Source organism: Acanthochromis polyacanthus, chromosome 10 (genome assembly GCF_021347895.1).
Source record: "Acanthochromis polyacanthus isolate Apoly-LR-REF ecotype Palm Island chromosome 10, KAUST_Apoly_ChrSc, whole genome shotgun sequence".
Taxonomy (NCBI): Eukaryota; Metazoa; Chordata; class Actinopteri; family Pomacentridae; genus Acanthochromis; species Acanthochromis polyacanthus.
The window spans coordinates 23,618,054-23,643,148 of NC_067122.1; the positions used below are offsets into that span (position 1 = coordinate 23,618,054).

A 25,095-nucleotide genomic window follows, 5' to 3' on the forward strand; every position below is an offset into this window, starting at 1 on the left:
CAGACTGTAATGTGACAGGGTGCTTGATGGCTGCATTTGCAATTTTAAAAAAACAAACTAAATCAAACTAAATCCAAATATGATCAGAAAATAATGACATTTGTAGTAGAATATCATGCACCATCTTTGTTCACCATGGAAAATACCTTCATCTTCATCACCGTCGTTATCCGACAAATCCTCGCCCTGTTTTTTTGCATGGGCCCCTGTTGTTGAAGCAGGGAGAGACATAGAGAGGCACAGGGAAATTCAAAATAGCATGTTTGGCAACATAGAGATGGGAAAAAAAAGAGGCATTTCAAAAGGAGTAGTCATTGAAATCACATATGAATAATAGCAATGTAAATTTAAATACATTCCCATAACATCATTTTATTTGTACACAGGCAGCAAATGCAACAAGAGAAACATTTTAATGGTACACAAATTGAAAAGCCTACACTGAATAATAAAAAAAAAAGGCACACACACACACACACACACACACACACACACACACACACACACACACACACACACACACACACACACACACACACACACACACACACACCTTGCAGCCTAAATCTTCACTTTTATTGTAGCATATTTCGAGCAGAGTCATACACCACTGGCATTTTCAGATGGGAACTTTTAAGATTTACCAGGAAAAAAAAAACTAAACGCATAGGTTTGGGAAACAACAAAAATACCTTAAAAGACTGTGGCAAGAAATAAACAGCTACTTGGTCTTTGGAAGATTACTGCGCATATAAATGAGACTTTAGTAAATGTCTCTTTGGAACGTGCACCTGACACCAATTTGGAACTCGGGCATCCAGCTAAAGAGACCATAAAAAGGCAAATAAATTGATACTAACAAAAAGTGGCATACCCGGCAAACTAAAAAAAAAATATTAAAATGCGGAAGACTGCTAAAAGAAATTGCTTTAAACTACCAACAAAAGCATGTGCTGCATTGCAACTCCCCTTGAGATACTGAGATCTGAATAAATCACAAGATTGCATGTATCATGTGCACTCAGTGATGTGTGCAGTTACTTCTGCTCGTCTCTTTGCCGCAAACAGTAGGTAATTCGTGTTACAGTAGTATGAAAAGCTACCTCATGGGGTGGCTGCACACCGTGTATAAGTATAGTGTGCAAGCACTATTTCAGCCTTCCATTTAAACTGGAGAGAATTTTACATCCATGCGTGATCTCATTGTGTTGCCTAGTAGATCTTCTGGTTAGTTGGTGGGGTACTTATCAGTCTGTTTCCATCAGAATATAAATACATGTCTTATTAAGAATTTTAAAGTTTTGCTGAGACCCTGACCTTTTATTCAGCGCCCGTTTGAGTTTAGAGTTGTCTCCGTAACAGTGTTTGATACAGTAAATCTGAAACCCTTACGCGACCTTGGACTTTTCCTTCAGTGCAATCAATAGTCCAGTAGAGACATAAATTAATAACAAAATATATCAGGCTGACTGATGGGAGTTAGAGAACCATTAATTACTCCAAGATCACGATGTCTTCCTGGAATCTTGTTTTCTGAGCAGAGACAGGTTTGACCCTTGCCTTAAACTGCTACAATAACATCAATTAACAACCAACAGTTTTCTAAGGGAAATTCTGGTCTCATACATGTTACTTGTTCCTTTCACCTCGTACCACGGTAAAGCAAGTTTTGCACTTATTCTTTAGGATAATTAACACACTAAGGACTATGAATTTTGCAGTGAATTCATAATCAATAGAGCTGACCTTAATCTCAATAAACGGCACAGTTCTGTATAATGATTTTGACCCTCCAATTCAGAGCTGGATGATTCAATAAGGCCACAAAACTCTTGTTCACAGTGTGAATCTCTATAGTCAATACCTGTCAGCATGAGTCTTATTAAGAAGCAGTTTCTACCATTCATGTGGGAAATTCAGTCAGTCAGGTGCAGTCAGAGAATACCACTATAAGACACATGGAGAAGTCAAAACAAACATCAACCTCTGGCCTATAAATGCCATTTAAACAAAGCTGTATGTGAATAAACGTTGTTTGAAAACTCATCCATTGTTAATTGATGGATGCAATACACTGTAATGTATAATGTAAAGGCTGTGTGGCATTTACTGTTCACACTGATGCTATAAAGTAGAGAGGCCTTTTGAATGTTTTGATTCCATGGTCTGTACTTTGACCTTGCTCAGCGTGTTCATCAGCTGTATTACGGGGAAAAATAATGAATAATTCAGTTCCAATGCTACACTTTACAAGCTTTACAACAGGTAAACATAATCTCCGTGTAATTTCTTTGACAACTGAATTACTTTCGCCATTCTGTTGGCAGTAAGATGTTAGTAAGCATTTAGCAGTAAGAACAAAAGGTGTTTTCTTAGCTTTAAGGCAAAAAGGAAAAAGTTTTTCGTACATTATAGTGGTAAAAATCTATCATGTGGATGGTGGTTGAATAAGTCAGAATTTTGCATTTGGTAAAGGTGTGCTGTTTCAGGTACCGGCAAAGTGATGAAATATGATCCAAGCACCTCAGTTACGAGTATTAGATCAACGAGAAATATGGGGTTCGAGCTACAAAGTGATCAACCTCGAATGTCAGTGCAGCTCCTTGCTGGATGATGTTGCATTATGCTGCCGCAAAAAGTTGAGCGAGGTTTAAGGGTATATTTCTGGAGCCCTGTGTGTCGGCACCCCTGCTATGCCAACACAATGATCTCACTGGAGTGAATGAAATGTCTCACACGGTGCCAATGTCAATGTGAAAACGACCTTAGCCTGAGTATTTGGCAGGTATAGCACTTTAAAGATAAAGAAAATGTCATAGCCAGATCAATCCAGAGCTTCCTCGTGCAGGAATTACCAACCATTAAGCTATCAGATGTCATTTCGCATCATGCAGGCTTCACAGGAACCAGCAGGAAGATTAACAGCCAGCACACAAATAAAAGGGTTTCACCGGCTTCAACACCTGTCTTTAAAGCTTGTTAGCAATTACAATTATTCTAGCATTCACTGTGTTACCGACACGGTAAAACAATGACGTTATTGAGTGATAGCGCTTTAGACAGGCATAGATTGGATGGCAGGTGTCAGCAGGGAAGCTCTGTCACTTTGAATTGTGTTGCCTGAGAGCCTGTGTGTGTGTCAAATGCTGGATCTATAACAGGAACTGCAAACATGGGACATCGGCAGCGAGCGAGCCTATATTTGACCTTGAATCGTTTGAAGCGAAGATTGTGACATTAAACTAAAACTACAATCATTTGAAGAATTTCTTTGCATAGCCGGCCTTCAGGAGTCGAAATTTGCATGGCTTCAAAACAGCCGGCATCTAGAATAACAGCTATTATTCATGCTCCTTGACAAGTAAAATAGAAACCTGTCGCATTTATCAAATCGGGTTCAAAGAAACCGCATTTGATGGGCTTACTTGTTACATAAAGGGTATTGAAATTTAACATTTCAACAGGATGAAATTGCAAACAAAAGCATAGTTGGCTGTGGAGTTTTACGTGAATAAACCCGAGCGTGCACACATGCGTACACATGCGCTTGCACACACACACATGTGTACATACAGATAGAGAGCGCTCTCAGGCTCCAGAGACTTCTCGACTGAATCCACAATTCACTCAATACATCGTGGAAGGGCTGAATGTTAACTGCCTTGCCTTTGCTGGAAAAAGGTTCGCGTACAATAGATGGGTCTTGGAGTTAAATATCAGAAAGGTCAGAATGTGGAAAGGGACTTAGTGAAATGTGAAATGTTGCAGCCTTGACAATTTAGAGCAGTTATATTCAGTCTCTAATCCTCAGGTGGCCATTTTTCTCTTTCGGAGTGCCTGGATTTGTCTCTCCTCCTGTCTCTCTCTCTCCCTCTCTCTCTCTGCCTGTCTATCTCCATCTCTCTCAATCTGTCTCTCAGTACAGAGGTTAAGGAACAGCTTGGGAGGGACACATAAGAGAGAATGATGGAGAATGCAGCTAAAAGGTTAAGGAGGCTGTAATCCTGCAGTAAAGGACAGCCAAAACTCACACTGCGCTTCAGCTGTTCCCAAAATAAAATTTAAAAAAACAAAAAAACAAATAAAAGGCAGCCAAGTTGTCTTTCTGCCTGTCTACAGTCTGATAATGGGAAGAGACAAGTTTAACATAGACCACAGACTTCTTCTGAGCATAGAGGCAAACTAACACACTGGGTTCTCTTTCCTCTATTCTTGAGCCTGAACAGTGCTTTTTTTTTTTTTTTTTTTTTTTTAACCCTGACGTTAAGGGAAAAAGACAAAACATCTTACAAAAAACAATCACGAAGCTTTAAGCTTCTTAATCATCTGGCGGACACAACCGCTATTTAAATAAGCTCTGCACTTCAGTTATGCATCATTGCTGATTCCAGACTGACTCAAAGCCTCTGAAAGCCAGAAAAATGCAAATGTAGCCTTTAGCACCTAAACCAGGAGATCTAGTTACAAATATATCAACTATGTAAATATTTAACACATAGATGTTTTAAAATGTAAAGCAAGAATGGTGCACAGAGGTGAATGAAGGTACACTGTGAAGCTGCGAGTACTGACTGCAGTTATTTTTAGGAGAGCGTTTTGTTTGGATTCTGTGCTTGCATGAGGACACACATGCACATGAGCACGCAGGCATCGCAATGCTAACCCCGTCTTGTGAAAATTACGTCCCTATACAACTAAACTGAATTCTCATTTACATTTTGAAAGAAATGTAATTGCATTTTTTCTCACTGAAATGCACTGTTAGACTGTGAAACAGCAGGCACAAGGCCAACATACGGAGGTAAGAGTGCAGGATGGAGGTATGCTGTAAGGCGGCAATGGGGGTTTTATTCAGGAGACTTGTTTATGCACCAAAACTACAAATATATTGGCTGACGATTCCACATTGCTGTCTACATGTTAAAGCTTTGTTGAATGTAAGGACCAAAAATACTCAGATAGGTTGAATCAAATGTGACGGTTTTGGTTTAAACGCAAACTTATTTAAAGCTATGTTGATTAGAAACACACAAATATAATTCAAGAAAAAATATATTCAAGTTAAACCATGACCTAGAATGTAGTTCAGTTGTATCAGAATGTAATTTTTTGGGATGCAAGTCACTTATTCCACCAATAATTGGTGATAAGCAACACAACCAGACAGGCAGCAAAGCTTTAACAAAGGCAGTAAATATGGGGACTGCAAGGAAATAAACAAGTATGTAAACATTACATGACTAAAAATCTTTTCAATTCTGATTTTCAAATGATTTATGAGGAGCTCTTTCTCGGACTTCAAGGACAGAAGCAAAGAGTTTCGGTGAGAAACGCTCACTTATAAGAAAAGTTCACAGGCCACCTTTGACCTCTCTATCCCTGCCAAACACACTGACAGGTGCGCTATTATAAATGCATGATATGTGCCAAAGCGCTGTTCAATTTTTAACTTACCAAATATGGCAGGCTGCATTTTTCAGAAAAATGTGTGTAACATGGCACATATTATTGCACAGCCATAGACATGGGTGTGAATAATTCATTCCACTTTTAACATTTATGGGGTTCAGGAAGCGATGTTTCAGTTTAACAAGAGAGAAGAGATGCAACAAATTGTGCTTTCCTCTTTAAATGGGCTTTAGGGCTCCACAGGCCGTGTGCGTTTTTCCTTTTTAATTTGGGATAAACAAAGAACAGAACAGAGATATTGAGCCCTGGATTGACTGTGGAAGCTGGACAGCACAACAGCAGGAGGCTTGTGAATAGAAACTTCCTGCTGAGGTCACATCTTGCATCTCAAGTCAGTGTGATTGGATCTAGTGGCTGGCTGCAGCCTTCACTCACTGGGGTCATCAACAGCCCCAGATAGATAAGCGCACAAGTTCATAGGAGTAATTTTCTGCAAAACAAAGGGAGGGGGTGTCTGGTCTGTTTTCAAATCACACAAGCCAATATTTGTTCTTGTTTTCTTGGAAAGTTTTCGCCCTGTCTGCATGGCGTACAGATTTCCTCGGCAGCACTCGGGGAGCAGCCCCTCCTTCCTCGAGGCAGGGCTGAGTCGGCCAACCAACGGGATTACCATGGTGTGTTACTGTCTGCCGTGGCCCTGCCGCAGTCTAACCAGGATCGGGGCTCTTCTTCAGTTTTCACAGCTCTCCAGCATCTGGAGGTCATCTGGTAAGAGGAAAAATGTCCCATACTTCTGCTGGGGTAGTTAATCTACAGGTTTGGCAACTGATCGGACTGCTCAGTACTGGCACTGAGCTGCCTAACACATGGCAGCCTGCTGCCTGTGAGGGCTGCATAGGAATGATAGTTGAGTGGTCCAAATCAAGCCAAAACGTACAACAGATTTCGCTGTACTTATCTCAAATAGACTCATGATGAGGGATGAATTTAAGAGTCAGGAAGGTTGATCTCAGAGTGTCTCTCAGAAGCAGTGTTATTCAGAGACCAGTGTGAAGGGCTCTAAGGACAGCTTTTACAAGCAGGTTACAAGCAGTGGAAGAGACACGCTGTAAAACCCTGTAGAATATAATGTGCATATGATATAAACAGACAGCATGCAGCACTGTGGGTGCATATTATCACCGGAGCTCTGTCTCACCGAGGATCTCATCAACAGCATGTGCGATTTTACGGAACTTTTTTTAAAGGTTTGTCAATCAATTTAAAATGTAGAGCTCTGTTTAAGATAAAGATTGACCTCATCAGGGTTTGTCCTCACAAAATTGACCCATCTAAAACCAATCTAGCACTTTGAGGCTGAATAGTGCTTAGCTGTGTGCCCGCACATCATTACCCCTCTCTTCACTCCATTCACTCTGACTCAGAGCAGAGAAAATGACTGAGTGATATAACCAAGGCCCCAGCATCTCCAGCTCCGTCACCGCTTGCTGCTGTGTACGTGCTGCAAGGAGACTTCAGAGAGAGAGGGAGCAGCGGGCAACGGTGCTGATGTTGCACATTAGATCACCTCCACATGACCTCAACCGCAACCTGCTCGGACATCTTGAATATGTGGCGCCGTGCGAGTTGAGCCAGGGAAGGGAAAGTCTCTCTCTGAATTACATTTCGGGCAGTGTAAACATTTGTGAACAAAGACAGATGCTCTGCTGAATTTGCTCTGTCAAAATTAGCTGCACAACCCTTGCTCTGAATAACAAACCAACCATACTGGTGCTGAAAAAAATGGACATCTACTACAATTTTATACTGAATCTTGTATTATTTTTCTTAAAAATGAGTCCGTCTTTGATCTTGTGTCAGGGCACTACTGAGTGGTTTAAGGGCTTTTTCCTTCTGCTTAATGGAGGAAAATGAGCCACATCTTTGAAATCAGCACATCAAATGGTTTGCATGCACGATGCCCTACAGGATGCCAACAGCAACAAATCCACAGAATAGATTTAATCAAATGTAAGATGAGAATTAATCACTTTAAACCCAATTCTATATATTCTTACTGTGTTCCTAGAATACACAAGATTGCATAAGCTACCATATGGACAGATCTTGCCTCATGCAAAAAACAATCTTACTAAGAAAACACAAGATGCATTTTATTGGGTTCAGAGACGACGTGTTTCTCACTTGATCAGCGTCACTACTGCAGCGAAGGTGCTTCACTCTAGGTAAGAGGGCCATTTACTCTGCTCCTGTCACAACTGCATACTGTTGCTTGGCAACAATCACAAAACCTTTTCACCAAAAAGCAAATACCATTTTTTTTTCTTCAGAAAAATCAATCATTGTTGCAGAATTTAAAATTGGTAGTGGAGATGTTATGCACAGTGTGTATGACTCTACTACATTATACAAGTTTGTATTGAAAGCTCTGCAAACACACAACTTTCTCTGTGTGTATGCACACAGGCACGCACATAAGGTATATGTGTATAAATATATGCATATAAAACAGATTTAAGCAGTGAAGCTAAATGACAACAATTTAAACTGTTAATCTTTAATGAGGGAACTGATGTAGTGTTCACTCTGAATTTGTCAAACAAGACTGTAACTTCCTTGTTGGAAACATTGAACCAAAACCAAAGCATGCGTCAGAGGTTGCTTTCTACATCGCCTAAGACGGATAAATTATGCTTCATTTACACAGCTAATTCAACATAAGCCAAGATTAGTAGCGGCAGTTAAAAAAAAAAAGGTGTAACTCATAAAAACGAGTTCCCATTGAGACTGAAAATTACAAATTTTGCATTTATAGCAACAGGGAAAATACACACCTCTCTGCGCAACAACATGTGAAGAAAACCAACATATGAACCTTATGATAAACCATTTTCTCATTACCAAACACGAGGAAGATAATTGAAAAATTCCAACAGGAAGGGGGATATTAAATAGATATTTCTGTGTATATTCCACAACTGGGACTAATTCAGAAGCAGAAGTGCCTGAAGGGCCAGTCTGTCTCTAACAAAATTGGTTTACCAAAGCAGAATGTATGAGCACACAGAGTGAGGCCAATGGCTGCCTCCATGGAAATCAACAGCAGAGGTCTCTCAACTGAAACTGAATCTTTACTGCAAAACACTCAGGATCACAGTCTTTAGGCTACTCAGAGGGGCCTAAGGCGACTTCAGGCAAATGTAGAAAATTAGCCCTCTTTTGTTACCAGCAGTGATATTTTAGCTGTTGCTAATGAAATTGGACTGTACTTCTCCATGGCTGTGCGTGAGCATTTGCCACATGGATGGATGAAAGCTGTCACACCAATAAAATACCCCACCACCCCCTATTTGAACAATCGTGAATAATAAATTTAAGAGAGAGATGGGCCTCCACTTTTTAGTGTAAATTAAATCAATGGCTGTGGCTCGAGCACTTTCAGGTGTCGCGCTTGACAAATACTTTCAATAAACTGGTGTCTTAAGCGCCGTCAAAGCAGTTTGAAACATGACTAAAGTTCTTTGCATATAAAGTCGAATTTTTGTTTGAGTATTCAGATTGTTCAAAATAGCACTCATGCTTCTGATTTAATCAACAGTTGTATTTCACTAAACATTACACATTAAATAAGAGAAAAACATACAATATTGTAAAAAAAAAAAAAAGAACAAATAAAACACATTTTAAAATAACACATCACAGACTATTGTTTGACAAAGTTCCATTATTTATTTAGGGATTGGTAATTTCACTCCTTGACTCACACTCTCACAGTAAAACAATTTGACAGCATGCACACAAACACACACACACAAATGCATCCCAGCACAACCGCTCACTCATCTCTCACACTCATGACAAGGTTGATCTGAGTCACAAATCCCACGTTCATCTCAATTAGCACTTTGATTTGGGAGTTGATAGTTGGTGATATTGCCGGCTTTGGAAGGATGCACCCATCACTCTCCTCTCTCTTTCACTCTTTCAATTCCTCCCTTTCGTTCCAGTGTTGGCTTTTTTTTGTTTGCTTGGGGTTTTTTTCGTTTTTTTTTTTTTTTTTGGTTACATACCTCCTTTTCTACACATTTTCTTGTTGGGTTTCCTGGCACATTCCTTGGATATTCTTTTGACTGTAAAATGAATGGAAAAACTACAAAATAACAGAGAGCTCTGGAAAAAGATCGCATGTGACATGCAACAACTCAGACTGAGTCAGACCCCATCTTCTCCCGCTTCCCCTCCTCCTCCTCCTCCTCCTCCTCCCACCCTCCCAGTCTTCATCAACAACAAGTACAACAGAGGACCTGCTGAAAAAGTAACTGGGGTGTTGCTGCAGAAATATTCCAAAATGGTGGAATGAATTTGCTGCACCCTGGGACACAAGAAGCCCATATTCACATGCACTTCTATTTAAGACCCATTACAGCCGCACAGAAGGCAGAGAGGCTAGATTTCTTGCAAAACGTTGCAGTTCACATTCTGATCTGATAAGTGGAAGTGTTATTTGGAGTTGTCCATATGGTTCTCGGAGGACATCGTTTAAGCCTGTTTTCCTGTGCGGGTCTCCTTCAAGTGTTGTAGAATGGAGGCCTTTGAAAGGATTTAAAAATCAAAAACTTTTAGGACTGCCAGTCGTTGCAGAGCCCAATCTATGTTTGCCTTTTGCACAAAACTGGTTCCTGCATTTGAAAGACAAACTGGCAAAAAAGAAGGAGAGTAAAGGGTCTTACATAGGTCAGGCTGATGCCACAGGCCTCTCATGTACCAGACAGAATATTTCACCAACCCTACAGAAGATCATTCACTTATGAAGCAGGCTACTTAATGCTAATATCCCCAGAACAGTCAAGACAGTGAGGGTAAAAAGGTGTACCAAGTATTTCCAATCTGTTTCTTGCATGATTAGATTTGTTTTCTTTTTTATATATATTATTAAGTCATATTTAGAAGTCATTTTGTCATCAAAAGAGGAACCTCTAACAGTGGCATGGAAGGGGAGAGTTGATGAAAAGACTACATGAAAGATCTAGTCAAGATGGGAGGTTGAGATGATGGACACGGACACAGCATGCGCCAGACAACAGGTCATGCTCCGCGCAACAAATCAAAAGTGGCACAAAAGTTTAGAGAGAAGACAGAAGGAAGTGGGAAGCAGAGACAGGAGAGAAGAGGAGGAGAGTTTGGGCTTCGTCCCGCGACACACTCACCATCCTCTGTTGGAACATAGATGTTTAAGTAAAGACAATCCTCGTGTTGATCCTGTATGTACGTTGTCACTATATCCAGGTTGAAGGTGAACCATATTGGCATCATGATCTCTGGCACAGCATTGTGAATATTTTGGGGGCAGACGGGAGCAAAGTGGGTGGCGTTCTTGATCCCCGACCAGGAAGAAGGAGGCTCCGGGGGCACGAAGCGTTTTTCTCCCACGGGAGAGGCAGCGTATGGTACCCCCAGATACTGGTCAACTGGCCCCAGGATCTCGCTAGGCAGGGGCACCCTCACCCCTCGGAGTTTCCCGTACTGCGTGTTCACAGTGGGGTGGTAGTTCTGGCTTCTCACAGCCGCAAAGCACCAACAAAAACTTAATACCCACAAGGACACGCTGAAATTGGTGCAACTGTGGGCACCGTGCCAGTTCTGCGAGGGGAAACGATTTCTCCTTGGAGAAAACCACATGGTCCTTGCGAGCGACTACAAGTGCAAGTGACCAACATACAAGCCGGGGCACTCCCCTCAGCAAACACACAGGCTTCCCGCTCAGCCCTGCAGTCCAGCCACCTGAGGGACAGTCATCAGCTGTGATATTGGAGCCCACCAGCGTACAGACGATGAGAGAAAGTGGCTTTTTCAGTTCCTCTTGGCAGCAAGGACCTTATTCACTGTCCTCTCTCCGCTCGTCAGATCTTCTAGCCGGTGCTGCAAAAGAAGAGGACAGGAAAATTAATGACGGTTCTGTGACAACCACGCAGTTTGTTCCCATTTTCAGTCAGTCATTTTTATTGACTTGTGGAGTCCTTTTCTGTCACGACATAAAGCGGCTCACATAAACATGACAGAGCTCTTAGCGCTATCATTAATCCATATAATCAAGAACCTGCCTTCGATTTGGATATTGCAATTAACTATTGGGCAACCTGTCAAGATGCGACTAATAACGCTAATAGGACAATTGAAACGTGAAAGGCATCAGTTGTCGGTAGGTAATTACTTTCTAGCTTTGAGGCTGACATTTATGTTTACAGTTAAGGAATAGTTATATTTACAGCAAAGGCAGAGCCAAAACCCAGCAGCAGGAGTCACACACAAGAACAGAATAACATGATAAAAATTTAATGTCCTTCTTAATGCCGTGCAGCATTTTCCTACATCTCCCTTTGGTATAGATATAAACGAGGCAGAAATGAAATCTCATCCCCATCATTTGCTCTTACAAGAGATCACATTTTGGGATGAACAGAAGCAGGGGCAGAGGATGTAGCTACAGGCGGCACAGGTGCCTCCAGTGACAGCGCTGTAAATGCTAATCAGCAGTCCCAGGGCGAACCAGTGGTGCCAGTGACAACACCTTCCCACACTGCCTGATCAATTTTCAATTTCTGTGGCTTCGGGTCCCCCTCAGCGTTGTGTGCCTACTGCAGAGTTCACTCTAATAACAATGGAGAAGAAAAGCCAGCATTTAGAGGAGGATATTGCATTCCAAAATGACTGTGTAAATGATTTATAATGTATCAGCAGTCGTCGGAGGGCCCCTAACCACTGAGAGAAAGCAATCCTGACGTTCCTGGAGGTGCTGTTATCGCTAGGCAGCTATTCCCATCTGCTGCAGCCGTGGATGAGCAGATAGCCTGCCGGTGGAGTCTACATGTTTCGTGGTACATGCAATTTCTCACTTCAGATCAAAAGCATGTATACTTTCACGCATACATTTTGTAAATACCACAAAGGAGCCCACCTTCACTGATGCTTGTGTAAATGGAAACGTGTGTTGGACAATTCTGCTCAGTGACTCCGGCACGTCGGGCACCCGCTAAGTAATAATGCACGAAAAGCAATCCACATCCAATCTGAGGACTAAAAGGCATGCATTGTTGGGGGCCAAGGACTGGCAAAGGCTTCAAAATGCTAAAAAAAAAAAGTCATACGGACAAAGTCCCTTCCCTGCTCAGTAGGGTTTCTGTAGAAGAGGCAGAAAATCTAGCAGGTGTTATGACTATATCCCCTTGTTGAATGGTAGTATGATGTATACGAATGGTTTTGTTAAAAGCCTTTCATGTCAACATAACATACAGAAATAGTGCACTACACTGGACCACTCAACAGCATTCATAGCCTCAGATAAAGCAAAACACTTGAACGTAAATTTAAAAGACAGCTCAACAAGAATAGACTTACAAAACACAATACAATATCCTTGCACTAGACACCACAATCATCAGTGTTATTGTGTCTTATTTTCTTTATACTGTTTTGAAGAGGGTTTTAGAAGTTCTAGTTTGTTGTGCTATCGAATTATATTCTTCCTCAATGGCCCAGATATGTGTCAGAGTATAAGAACTGAATCTGAATCATTACAAAGTGAATGTGGAGAGCTGAATTTTCAGTGTGAATCAAATAACAATTTCAGAGCAACTGAATTAAATTTCAAAATATTACATTCCGTTTCATGCTTATTCAGTTTATTTCGAATTCAGTTTCAATTCAATAATTTAAAATTATGAGATTCAGTTTTAAATCGTATCACAATTATTCAAGGTTGAGAATTTCAAATTACAACTTTGCGATTCAAATCAGGATTTTTATCACAGATATTCAAGGTTGAGCAAAGTCGATTCAAACACAAATGAGCCCTACTCAGCTTGTAGTGGCACATATTTCTGCCCATATAGGTGTGTCCAACTATGTTGCCCATCCCTTTTGCTGCACATCAGAACCTAATCATTGGAAACTGAAGTATTATGCAATACAATTAGACTAAAACAGGCTCTAAAACAGTTTTACCCACTTTTATAAAGGTGGGATATGTTGCAGTAACACTTAGTTTAAAAGTACCAATAACTTTTAATTACAAACGCATAATGACCAGGCCGACATGTCGGCTTGTTTATCAGTTCAATCACATTTGTGATTCATTAAAAGTCCTGCAGGTAAAGAGTTCCACATATTGATCAACTGAACAGACAGACACGTCTGTCAAAAGGAGGTTTTCAAAAGGGCACCCTATAATTCCCCAAAGGTACACAGATACACGGCTTTCCATTTCAATTTTAACTGAGGCTGTTTCTGTTAGGTCTGCACACACACAGCAGCAGAATAAGCGTGATAACACTAATTCCGCTCAAGATAAAATACATCGGGTCAAACTTTTTAATCAGGACATAGCAAGGACATAGGACAGTGTGATGGAGTGTGTGTATTTAGAGGACACACAGCGCAGAGGACTTCATCAGTCTCTTCTCCAGCAGCATCTCAGAGGTCCTCTCTGCTTTGATCTCTCTACCTGCTGAAGCACTGCCAAGGGAGGAACAGAGAGAGAGAAGGAGAGAGAGAGAGATTGCATGAGTTCTCCCTCATCATCCCAGAAATATTGATCGTCTCATCACCGTGGCCTTGCAGCCCGTAATAAATACAACTGAGGTGATGGAGGCGGAGGAGGTAGTGGAGGAGGAGGAGGAGGAGGGGGGTGCTGCGCTGACTCTAAGTCAGGTTATTAGCCCTTAATGCAAGACGGCAATCCACCAAGTAGATGCCATTTAACACCCTCTTTCCCAATTCCCCAGTCCCTGATTAATGGGACATGTTAAATTCTGCCAGTCCAATCCCTATTCATCATTATTCAAAATGACTTCATCAGTACAACACGTGAGCTGTCCCCTTACAGATCCCATATGTAGAAGAAAACACGTAGACTTAATTCCTCTTTAGTTTGTCCACAGCCGTGCACATTTACTGTAGAAGACCCTTTGTTCTCCTACAGCAGAGAGATCTCTGCATCGCAATAAAAGTCTGAGCACAGAGCCAAAAGTACTCCTACGCCCCGACATCCCTTAGAGAGAGGCTGAATGGACTCTGATAAAAAAGGAACCAATAAGAGTTCTGAGTAGATGGAGCGTCGGACGCTCCACACACTGTTATTATAGTAACTAGTCTGCAACAAAGGCATTCACAAAGCTGCATTAGTCCTGTGGACCATCTAACTTCAAATGAAGTGAGTCGTCCTGACCTGAGAGAGAGTAATCACTGATTACAAATGCATCTGGTTCTATTATATTGTAACTGAGGCAGAATGTACTATTATAGAAGTGACAAGAGACAGGCACCATGACGGAAACCAGAAGACAGAAACAGATGTACCCTGGCAGTCGCCTCAGCTGAACTCATTAAAACGTGAGAGGCAATGGCAAAAATTTAATTTCAAATCTTCACCTTGCATTTGTGCTCCAGTAAGACACCAATCTACAGCAGTGCAAAGGCTCCATTTTGAGACAAGTTGCACTTATGATGGAATTGCTCTCTGGCCTCTTTGTGTCAGTAATATATTTGTAAATTGCTTGCTTACACATGCTTGTTTCAAAACCCAAACATGGGTTTTGACACGGAAAAATCAATAATGGACACACACATACTGCACTTCTTGGCTCACAGGCACTCTTCATATAAGCTCCTGAGCTTGATGAACAACAGCATGCCATATTAAATCCAGGAGATTGGCATGTTTCAGAAACAACATTTGCAAAATGTCAAAACCAAACTGCAGCTTCATAGAGCTCCTGCTGGGAACCAGTGCCACTGTAACAGCGAGGAATGAGGGCCCACTCTCCCTATTCCTTTGCTTTATTCCGTCAGACACACAGCCTGTGCAGTCATTATTACTTAGGAGATTTGGCATTAAATCAAGGACAAAGACGCAGCACATTCTGACTACTAATCACCACAGTGATGCTGACATATTTTTAAAGAAGCAAAAGGGAGACGGTGAGGAATGACGACGCTGCTGCTGTTGCCGCCTGCTAAGCTGTGTGTCTCCTCCCCTTCCTCCTGGCTGCTGGATAAAGGGCTTCCATGAGTATCATTACCAGCCAAACGGCCAAGGAAACACAGGGAGAGGTGAGCTTGGCAGGTCAAATAAAGACAGATTTCAGGTGAGCACATGTTGAGAGGAATTGTGTGGCTGCACAGCAAATAAATAATGGCCATTCTGTTAACTGCTGACGGTGCTTGAAACAACTGTTTGCTCTTTGTGCCTAAAATGATAGGGACAGATTTGATCCAGAAGTCCTAAAACTGCAAGTCGAAGCAGTGGACCCATTCCATCTATATTGCCTCTCTTCCTCTTGAATGTGTGTGCATGCCTGAGTGTCAGATACAGTTAAGGAAGCAATATGATAGGAGAAACAATATGTGGGTGCACAGGGATATTAATCAAAGCTAACTGACTCAATTAGATGGAAAAGGACTGAGGAGCTTATATATATATATTTTTAAAAATGATAAATAAAGAAATTTCCCCAACAGTTCATCATCCTAACTCCTATTGATCCACTGCAGAGTCCCCCTAGACACTCCTACTGAAAAAACTCAAAGTAGCTAATCACTCAAGTAGCCCATAGGGATTCTCTGAGAAACCGCAGGGGCAAGTACTGGGTCCGTCTCTAATCTAGCCGTATGTAAACACATTAAGGCTTACACATGGCATACTCATTATCCAAGCTCCCACAGATGCCGTTTGCAGGATGGGATCTGTTCTCCTGACGAAGTGCTCTGAAATTTCTATCACCTCGCCAACACAGCTTCAAAGTGCTGCTAACCAAAGAGCAGAAGACGAGGGAGCCTGCTGCCAAGTTTTAAAATTTTATTAAATCACTGAACAGAATCAAGGAACAAAGGATTATGTGATTGGGGTTATATTTTGAATTTTGGAGAATTGCAAGATTAAGGATGTCAATTTAAGTCTCTTGGTTGGTCCAACACTTTAGTCCAGTTTGAAATTTCTCAACATCTATTGGATGGCATGGCATTAAACAGTAATTGGCATGAATTTTTATACAGCTAATATTGAATCTTAATGATTTTGTGATCCCAAGACTTCTTCTGTAGTACCACAATTACAATCTTATTTTTTCATGAAATCTCTTGATAACTATTGAATGGATGGTCTTTAAATTTGGTTTTCAATGGTTCCCAGGGAAAAAGAAATTAATGGCTGAAGCACCAGAGCTGGACTGATGCCAACTCATCACGCTGATGAGAGGTATACTGAAAAAGGAAAATAAGGAGGCAGAGTTTCTTAACGTTCAAGTAATGTACAATATTTCATAAAGCAATTAACAACCTACTGTAAAGATCTTGCTAAACTCTGCACCACCATCTCCTTATCTGTGATTCACACCCTGCTACATGTGCTGTAGACAATACTGACAGTATTGTAAACACTGAAGCTGGCTGATAGCTGACTGTACCTTAATACACATTATACACCGATCAGCCCCAACATTAAAACCACTGACAGACAAAGTGAATAACATTGATCGCATTGGTACTATGTGGTGTTCTGCTGGAAAACCTTGGATTTTAGCATCTGTGTTGATGAGACATAGACACCAAAATGAACATTGTCCCAGAACAAGCACACTCCTTCATGCAAATGGCAATCCTAAATGCCAGTGGCTTACTCCTGCAGGCAAATGCACCCAACCACATTGCAAAAACATCAAACAATCAGGAAGATGTCGAGGAACATGACAACCGCCCAAGATGTTGATTTGACCTCCAAACTACCTTGACCCCTTTCTGATCAACAGGATGCAGTGGAACAAGTTTAATTCACCAAAGAGCCCCATTAAACAACCCAGAGAACCCAAAGGATCTACTGCCAATGTCCTTGTGTCAGACCCTATAGGACAACCTCAGAGGTCCTCTTGTTCCTGTTCAGAGCATTTTTGACCATATAACAGTGACCTATGCAATACTAGGCAGGTGTTCATAATGTTGTGCCTGATCGGTGTATGAAGAAAGCAAATAAAGTCAAAAGCGCAAGGACAGCAACCAGGGCAAAACCACTGCACCACGGCTAATCGTTTACGGTTCCAAACGGCTGGCCAGGGACGGGTATTAGAGGACTGTGGATTTTTTTTGGCTTCAAACTCATCTTGTAAGGGATTCCACCAATCTCCACTGATTGTAGCTACCACTGGAGGAGGTTTTGGCCACAGACAGGAAATCAAGAGGCTCAGGCCCCTCTGGACTAGCATGCCTTGGAAGACCTGCACAGAAGCCAATGACAAGAACAACAGAGGGCAAAGCAGCTCCACTATCAAGGAATATGACAGAACGTTTGTGAGCCAAAGATAAAGGATGCGTTTATGCATCAAATTGAACTTGTGTTTTCGCTATCTGCTGTCATACGAGTTTGCATCGAGTACATTACCTGAAACTATGAAATATTCTACAGTTGACTTCTTGCTAACTGTGAGGTGTCTATGGCCTTTACATTTTGCTTTTGTTTGTACTTAACTGCAAGCATCTTTTTCTGTATTATATTCTTTGGAAAAAAAGAGTTCTCATGGTACAGCATATCTGTCAACAATTTAATGGCACTAGTATATCTGTGATAGTCCAATATTGGCCAACCAAAGCTGGTCAGGCTCTACACTTTGATTTACAACTAAATACTATCAAAGTAATGGCATCAGCTGTAAGTTGAGTTTAGTCCTTATCAACAAACATTATTATGCTAACAAGCTAAATTAAGATCATGATCATGGAGAACATTACACCTGCTCAGCAATGGCAGGGTAACATTGTCACTAAAACGTAGCATGCTGCCTTTAGCATTTAGCTTAAGGCACTAGTCTCCTTAAGTGTAACCTCACACAACTAGCACTGTTGTGAACTCAAGAATATTTCTCCTGAGAAACCCAAGGAAAAAAAGGAGTAAAAGGAAAAAAGACCTGCATTTTCTGGGCTTCTGCATGTTGTACATTCAGCATCATCTCCACTAAAACCAGGAATTTCACCAGGCGTATTATCGCGCAACTGTCAGCGATCATCTGAACCAGATATTCCATGTATGCATTACTAATATAGAGGATTTTTCTGAGTGTTGTGTTTCCCAGTTGTTGGTCAAATCATTCTACATCTGTGAAGTGGAAACTCATTTGATTGGACTTGGTGAGCACATGTGAAACATGATTGAATTCCTTAAGAGGATACACTCGAGCATACAGAGGAGAATTCGGCAGATATTTCAAGCAGCTCCTCTCATCTCCTCCACTGTGAGGACAGCACGTATAACATGGCAGCACAAACATCAATTTCTGGCTTACAGTGGAAAGGAGGATGGATTTTAACCTTCTGGGATTCTTCCCCTAATAAAATTCAGGCAAGTGCAAGGAACCTGAACAGCACCGGCATGGAACCACGTATATAAAGCAAATCAAAGTTTATGACAATCACTTCAAACGTAAACTGCTGTGTATTACTTCTACTGCTTGGTCTAAATGCTGCTTGTCATGGAGCTCCCATCAGTTACTGCCTGAGAAGAAAACACACATTTACATTGATTGATTATAGTTATAGAGATTAACGAGGGCATCAGTTGAGATAAATGGGTTATTTCCAATTAAAACCCTGTATTGAATACTTAAAGTATGTCACTTTAGATAATAAATCTAACAACATGCAGGGCATTCAACATTGATTTAAGTGGATCAGCAGGACGCTCAGCAGATGAGAGTGAGGAAACATTTTTCTTTAAGCAGCTATTAACACTTAAAAACATATAGAGTTTAACCGAGGCTTCGCTGTGAGTTAATTGAGGTCTGGCTGATAATTACAACAGGGAGTTGATCTCTCACAATCAGGGTTCCAAGTTCATTGGCACTACATTATAAAATCTTAGATGGATCAGCTCCTATGGCTATTATTGACTCTTCCACTCTGGATTAAAGCAACCATGCAGCTGCTGGCCTGAAACAAAAACATTTGCAGAGCCAGTATGAAACAAAGATATGCACCGCTAGAAGCTCCTATATGGATGAGTAGTGTTTTAAACAGAACAGTTCCACTGGGCAAAGATGAGAAACGCTTTGTAGGATGGGGCTATTTGTGATAAATAGTAGCTGATACACATCTAAAATTGGGATTATTTTGGTAATTTACGAAAAATGTCTACAATTTGGTGGACATTTCCTCTTAGAAATAGAAAATAACAAATTCTTGCAGAAATCCCAGCCACCCACCTCCTCCCATTAAAGAAACTAAAACACAAACTGAATCCTCATAAACCATATAATGCCAGGCCTTTGAAGAGCTGATCATCCTGAGGAAAACACTTAGCTGTGCACCATATTAAAAAGCAGTGTAGCTCTGCTCTGAGTGCATGTAATTCACCACTTTCATCCAGTGCATTTTGAATTATGTTTTCTGCAGACAGAGATTAAAAATTCAGATCAACTTGTCCGGAAGAATGTGAAATTAATTTCATTTTTTACAATAAAACGAAAGCTGTTGGGGCTCCACTGTGAAATGTAATAGCTTTGTGCATGTGGGTGTGCGCTTGCACAACATATACTGTAAGTATGCTGAGAAAATGAATCTTTCCACGGCCTAATAAGCTAAATAAGAGCTTTAATTTAAGGTAAGTAGGCTGCAGTTCTCAGGGAAAACTGAAAGATCAGCTATATCAGTCAGTGTGAAAGGGCTTACAGAATCATACACATACGAAGCAGAGACATGACCCAGATGCTGCTTGTACAATTAATGAGCTAATAATGCATTAAGTGCCTTAGCGTTTGCAGCAGTAATGTGCAAACTGAGAGACAGTCCACATTCAGGTAGAATATGATGTTAGACTCTAGACTTACTGTAAGAATTCAAATTAATTAAATAGTTCTGATGTGAAGTTTCACAGTCTGTCTCTTCTGTAACAGAACTCAACAGCACCACATACAGCTGAGCAAAAGCTTCACTTTATCCCTCGAGACGTGTGCTTAAATGTAAGACGCACTTTTAAAGCAGTCCTAAATCAAACGTCTGAGAGCTCTTAATTGTGACTGATGATCAATTAAGCCAAGATGAATTTTGAGAAAATAACCTGTTAATGAACGCAGCAACGCACAACACATTATTCTGATGTTTCCTTTCAAAGACCACGACTACTTGGCTTCCTCGCAGGAGTATTTGCAAATGCCAAAAGCACAGTGGTAGAATGATGTTATTGACATGCAAATGCCTGGTAGTTGCAGAGAAGTGAGAGGAGCCAAAGTGTATTGTTGTGTGACAAGCAGGATTTCTGAATACAAAGCGGAGAGCTGAGATGTACACGAGTGCGCTTGACACAGCAAAACCCACCGCATCTACTTTATATATATAAAACAGGAATAATGGATCCATGGACATGATAGTGCTTTTCCTATTTACAGAGGGAGCACAGGGTTACTGTAGCCTAATGACAGCAGATTAAATGAGGTCTGTCCACTGTACGTGATGCCAGGAGTTTTAAGGGAGCCTAATTAAGTTTCGAAAGAACCTGACAGTGATGTGCTTTTAACTAAAGGTCAACAGTAAACAGCAATGTGAGCCACACTTGATTACTATGTATATCACAACATCAAAAAAAGATGTTGCTGCACTAATGAGGGGGTGACCTTCATCTTCAGTGTAAACAAAGACCAAGCAAACGCACACTGCACCGCATGGCCTCTATCAGCCATTAAAAAGAGGTGTTTAAGAAATTAATGCTACTTTTATATTCAGAGGGGCTATTCAACATACAATCTTTGACATTTCCGAGAAAGCCTGCGTTGCTGGGGACTGAATTGATCTAAAGATGAAAAAAAGGTGCATTGCACTTCGCATTAGGTGAGCCGGAATGTCAGTGAATGTAAATTAAAACCTAGAAATATCAGAAAATATTCCTGACTGCCTTCGCTTTTGTCCAATAATAATAATCTACACTCGGAAATGTAAATATGATTTGAGCATTTAAATCTTAATTCATCACATTACAGGCTCATTCAAAGCTTCAGCCAGGTGGATTTAGAGGAGATGTAGAGGGATTAGCGAGGTGATATCAATCACCACAGTTGAACCATCCCCTTATCCAGCACCATCGCACTCCCTGGCTGCTTTCCCCATTGATCCCACACAGGCTATAGGGCTGCAGCCGGAGTTACATTCAGGGTTGTATCCTCCCCTCAGGGAGACGACAAAGATGTGGAAAATCTCTCTTTTTTTAAATTCAAGGATAGAATCAGGTTTGTCCCCCAATTCTTAAAATTTCTAACCCAAAATTCAACCATGATGTCACTGCAGAGTTCCACGATAAACAGGCTGGATAGGTAAAATAGATGTGCTGGAAGGAGAGAAAGCAGTTTTTTGTTCCCACCAGTGTCTCTCCCAGTTGTGCATTTAGAAAAGCAGCTGTCTCACTCTGCTCATTGCATGGTCCCATTGATATTCCAGATATTATTAGCCCGTCCGGAGAATCCAGATGATGATGAGCTCCGAGGGACACTTTAAATGACAGTGCCCTTTCTTGAAGAGGGGAGAGTAAACAACAGAGACAGCCATCGCTGTCTTGTTACTGGCACTCATCTGCATTCACTAAAAAAAAAACAAGTGTATCTGAGGAAGCAAAGCTGGTCAGGCCGAATGTTACTTTTCAAATCCAGAGCAGGGTGGGGTTGGGTTGGTGGGTGGCGGTGGTGTTTGTGAGGCAGAGACATGCCTCAATATCACACATGGAGGAGGGAACACTGTCCGCTGACAACAGTCCTGTCGACTTGCCCGGGCAGATGTGTTTACTCTCTATTCACTATTTCTAATCCTGTCTGAAAGCCTATCTTGAATGTCAGGCTTCTTCCTAAATTGGCTCGTGTTCTTAGTGATTGATTAAAGTACTGTAACCCGGCTTTATCAGAACACCCTGAACTCTGTATTTCTGCCAAATCTATTAGGTAATGCATCCTTTGTTATTGTACTGGTTGGTCCACCCCTTCCACCACCCTCCTACTCCCTCCGTCTTTGGAAAATGCACAGATCCATTTACTGTGATACAGAGCAGTCAGTAGTACCTGGCTCTATGAGAACACAGCAGCCCTCGGATCAAACAGGAGAGCTGCCTTAAGTTCACAACAGTTTGTGACAAATGTGGCATCCTAATTCAATACAGCATGATTCAGTGAAATTGGCTTAAATTTATCACCAGAGTCCAAAACACTGTGCACAGGGATGTACTTAAAACACAATTTCATAATCTCCGTTTCTACTTTCCTAGCTTGTCACTGATGCCATGGCGGTACCAGAAACACATCTATGTCCCCTGACATTGAGATAACAATATGGCCATAATTCATGCGTTCTAATGCTGTAATATCCCCATGCCATTGCACACAGAGAAGAGCAGAGGAGAGGTTGCCCTGATATTACTGCTGACGCCTGAGTCCTAGACGTTGCACTTAGAGTGTCTCCTGGAGGACATTATTCAAACACACACAGGCACTACAAAGTCCATGAGACAAGAGTAGGCCACTACAGTACTGAACACATACGTCCTCAGACACTGCAGCTACACTTACTGGGTGTACTCAAGGTTGTATAGCAAGGCATCACGATGTCACCACTTTATGAAATCCATGATACTTTAACTGCATATCGTAGCTACTTGAGCAAACTGCAGCTCTGAATTTAATGGAATGAAAAGACACAGAACAGACACTCTGCATACTGAACTCTGGGTATGAATTAAAATCCCGTTTGTGTACTTTAAGCTGGGTAGAAGAACACATTAATGACTGCACGCTTAGAAGTAGGCCATGTCCAAACACTGCAGGCAAATTTGGCCTCGGGTTGTCTGCTCTTCCTCAAAAACTGCACACAACACACACGGCAAGCAGCAGCCACTGAGTCTTTCTTCCTATTCTGTGCCTACTTTGCACCAAAGAAGCCCAGAGCGATGACAGCGCATACTGTAGATACTGTATGGGCACACATACTCTGGATCGTGTCACTGTGATCATGCGTTTGCACTTGCACACAATGCAACATTTCCAAATCAGTTTTTTTTTCTCTCATAAAGCAATCTCTCTTATCTTATGCCTTTCCAACCTTTTTATTAATGCTTTCTTTGTCAGAACATCTACAAACATCCCTCCTGTTCCATGTTTCATTAGCAACCTCAGGGGGAAAAAAAAGGTTTTCCTCTAACATCTGGATGTTAGCTAGCTTGAGTGAAAAGTCATATCCGATCAGATCCCGCTACATCAAATGAGACTTGAGGGCACATTATTTATTCATTTCACTGCTGACATCCAAACCATGCCCTAAACGGTGACACTTTGAAAAACTATTCCTCTGTGCCTGAACTGCGCCAACACGAGTGCATGTAGCACGGGCTCACAGAGGGAAGATAGTTTTATGTTCCTTTTACCACGCAGGAACGTAGAGGCAACAGAACAGCGAGGCCATTGTTGTTCGCTCACGGAAGAGCCTTGGAGCTTCTGTGAGGAGCAAACACAACAATGAAAGTGCCTCCACGCCTGATGTAAAATGTCATGCGACTACAAGGCCTTCCCGCTATTTTCATAGACACTAAAAGCAAAGCCCTTACAGCCAAAATGGCACCTATTACCAATATTTACCCCTGTGGTTAGCAGAAAACCCAGACTAGCATAAATGCCGATTTGTGTAGGGGCATCTCAGTTTGTGTTTACGTGTGTGTGGGTGATCTGTATTGTCCTTGTCATGTTTTATGAGTTGGCAATGGAAAAGACGGTGTGATAAACTGAGAGGAAATTTTCACTTAGCAGGAATAAAATCTAGCTTCTATTCAAACCTTGCCTGCACAAAACTGAATTGCTTTAAGTCCTCAGGAGTATTTGTTATTACAAATAATGCTCTTTTTTATATCTCAGTGCTAGACTTATTTTTTGCCATTCAAACCATAAGTCAGTTCTTCTATCCTGTGAATAATTTAGAAAGTATCTGTATGTGTACTCATGGGAAAACCCCAAAGAGCTGCATGATGGCAAAATTGCCCCTCTACCTCCAGAGGTTTACACCAGGAACTTGGTATGCAGACAAACTCCAGGATGGAAATCCATATTGATGGATACAAACAGAAGGTTTTCAGTGCAAGAGGAGAGCCGCGTCTTTGCTGGATTAAGCGCTTTACATCTAATGATGAGAAAAGGCTTGTTTTTATTTGTTTTCAAACGGGCATTTTTGCTCTTAATGGAATAGCGGTTGTGTTCTGTCTCCAGAGGGTACAAATGCTCATCAAAGACCTGGCTTTATCAAACAATCTATAAACACTTGCCACATAGCATGAGATACTTGTTAGACAAGTTCAGAAAAAGAGCAAAAATCAATGACTAAACAATTCATCCCAATTTACAATGTGATTATAGCACATAAGGTTTTATATCATGCTCCTTTGGTTGTGTGATTCCAAACCATTAAGGGACGGCTCATACTTTGGGAAGTTAGCTCCTCCAGCTCAGAATTCCTCGGTGGGATTCGGGCTCTTCCTATCAATATCTGAGGCAGTGGCTGCCAGAAGATTTGGTAGCTGTGGATGCCCGAGGCTGTAAATCTGGGCCAGGGGTTGTGTGGGATGCTCTGATAAATGGGTTGGGCTTTGTTTTATTGCAACGCTGGTTGTCTTAACTTTCTGTGTCTACCAGG

General features: G+C 41.4%; 1 protein-coding gene across 2 annotated transcripts in view; it reads right to left on the minus strand.

Moving 5' to 3' along the window:
• nlgn3a (neuroligin 3a) overlaps positions 1–25,095 on the minus strand; it is a 126,994-nt gene that overhangs the window by 90,118 nt on the left and 11,781 nt on the right. The window contains exons 2-4 of one of the 2 annotated variants that reach the window (XM_022192173.2): positions 10,617–11,328; positions 9,480–9,539; positions 147–206 (exon numbers count right to left, since the gene is read on the minus strand). In XM_022192173.2, the coding sequence (XP_022047865.1) occupies positions 147–206; positions 9,480–9,539; positions 10,617–11,088 (592 nt within the window). In that variant the 5' untranslated portion in view covers positions 11,089–11,328. The remainder of the gene's footprint in view (positions 1–146; positions 207–9,479; positions 9,540–10,616; positions 11,329–25,095) is intronic. The other variant, XM_022192174.2, reaches the window with a different exon arrangement.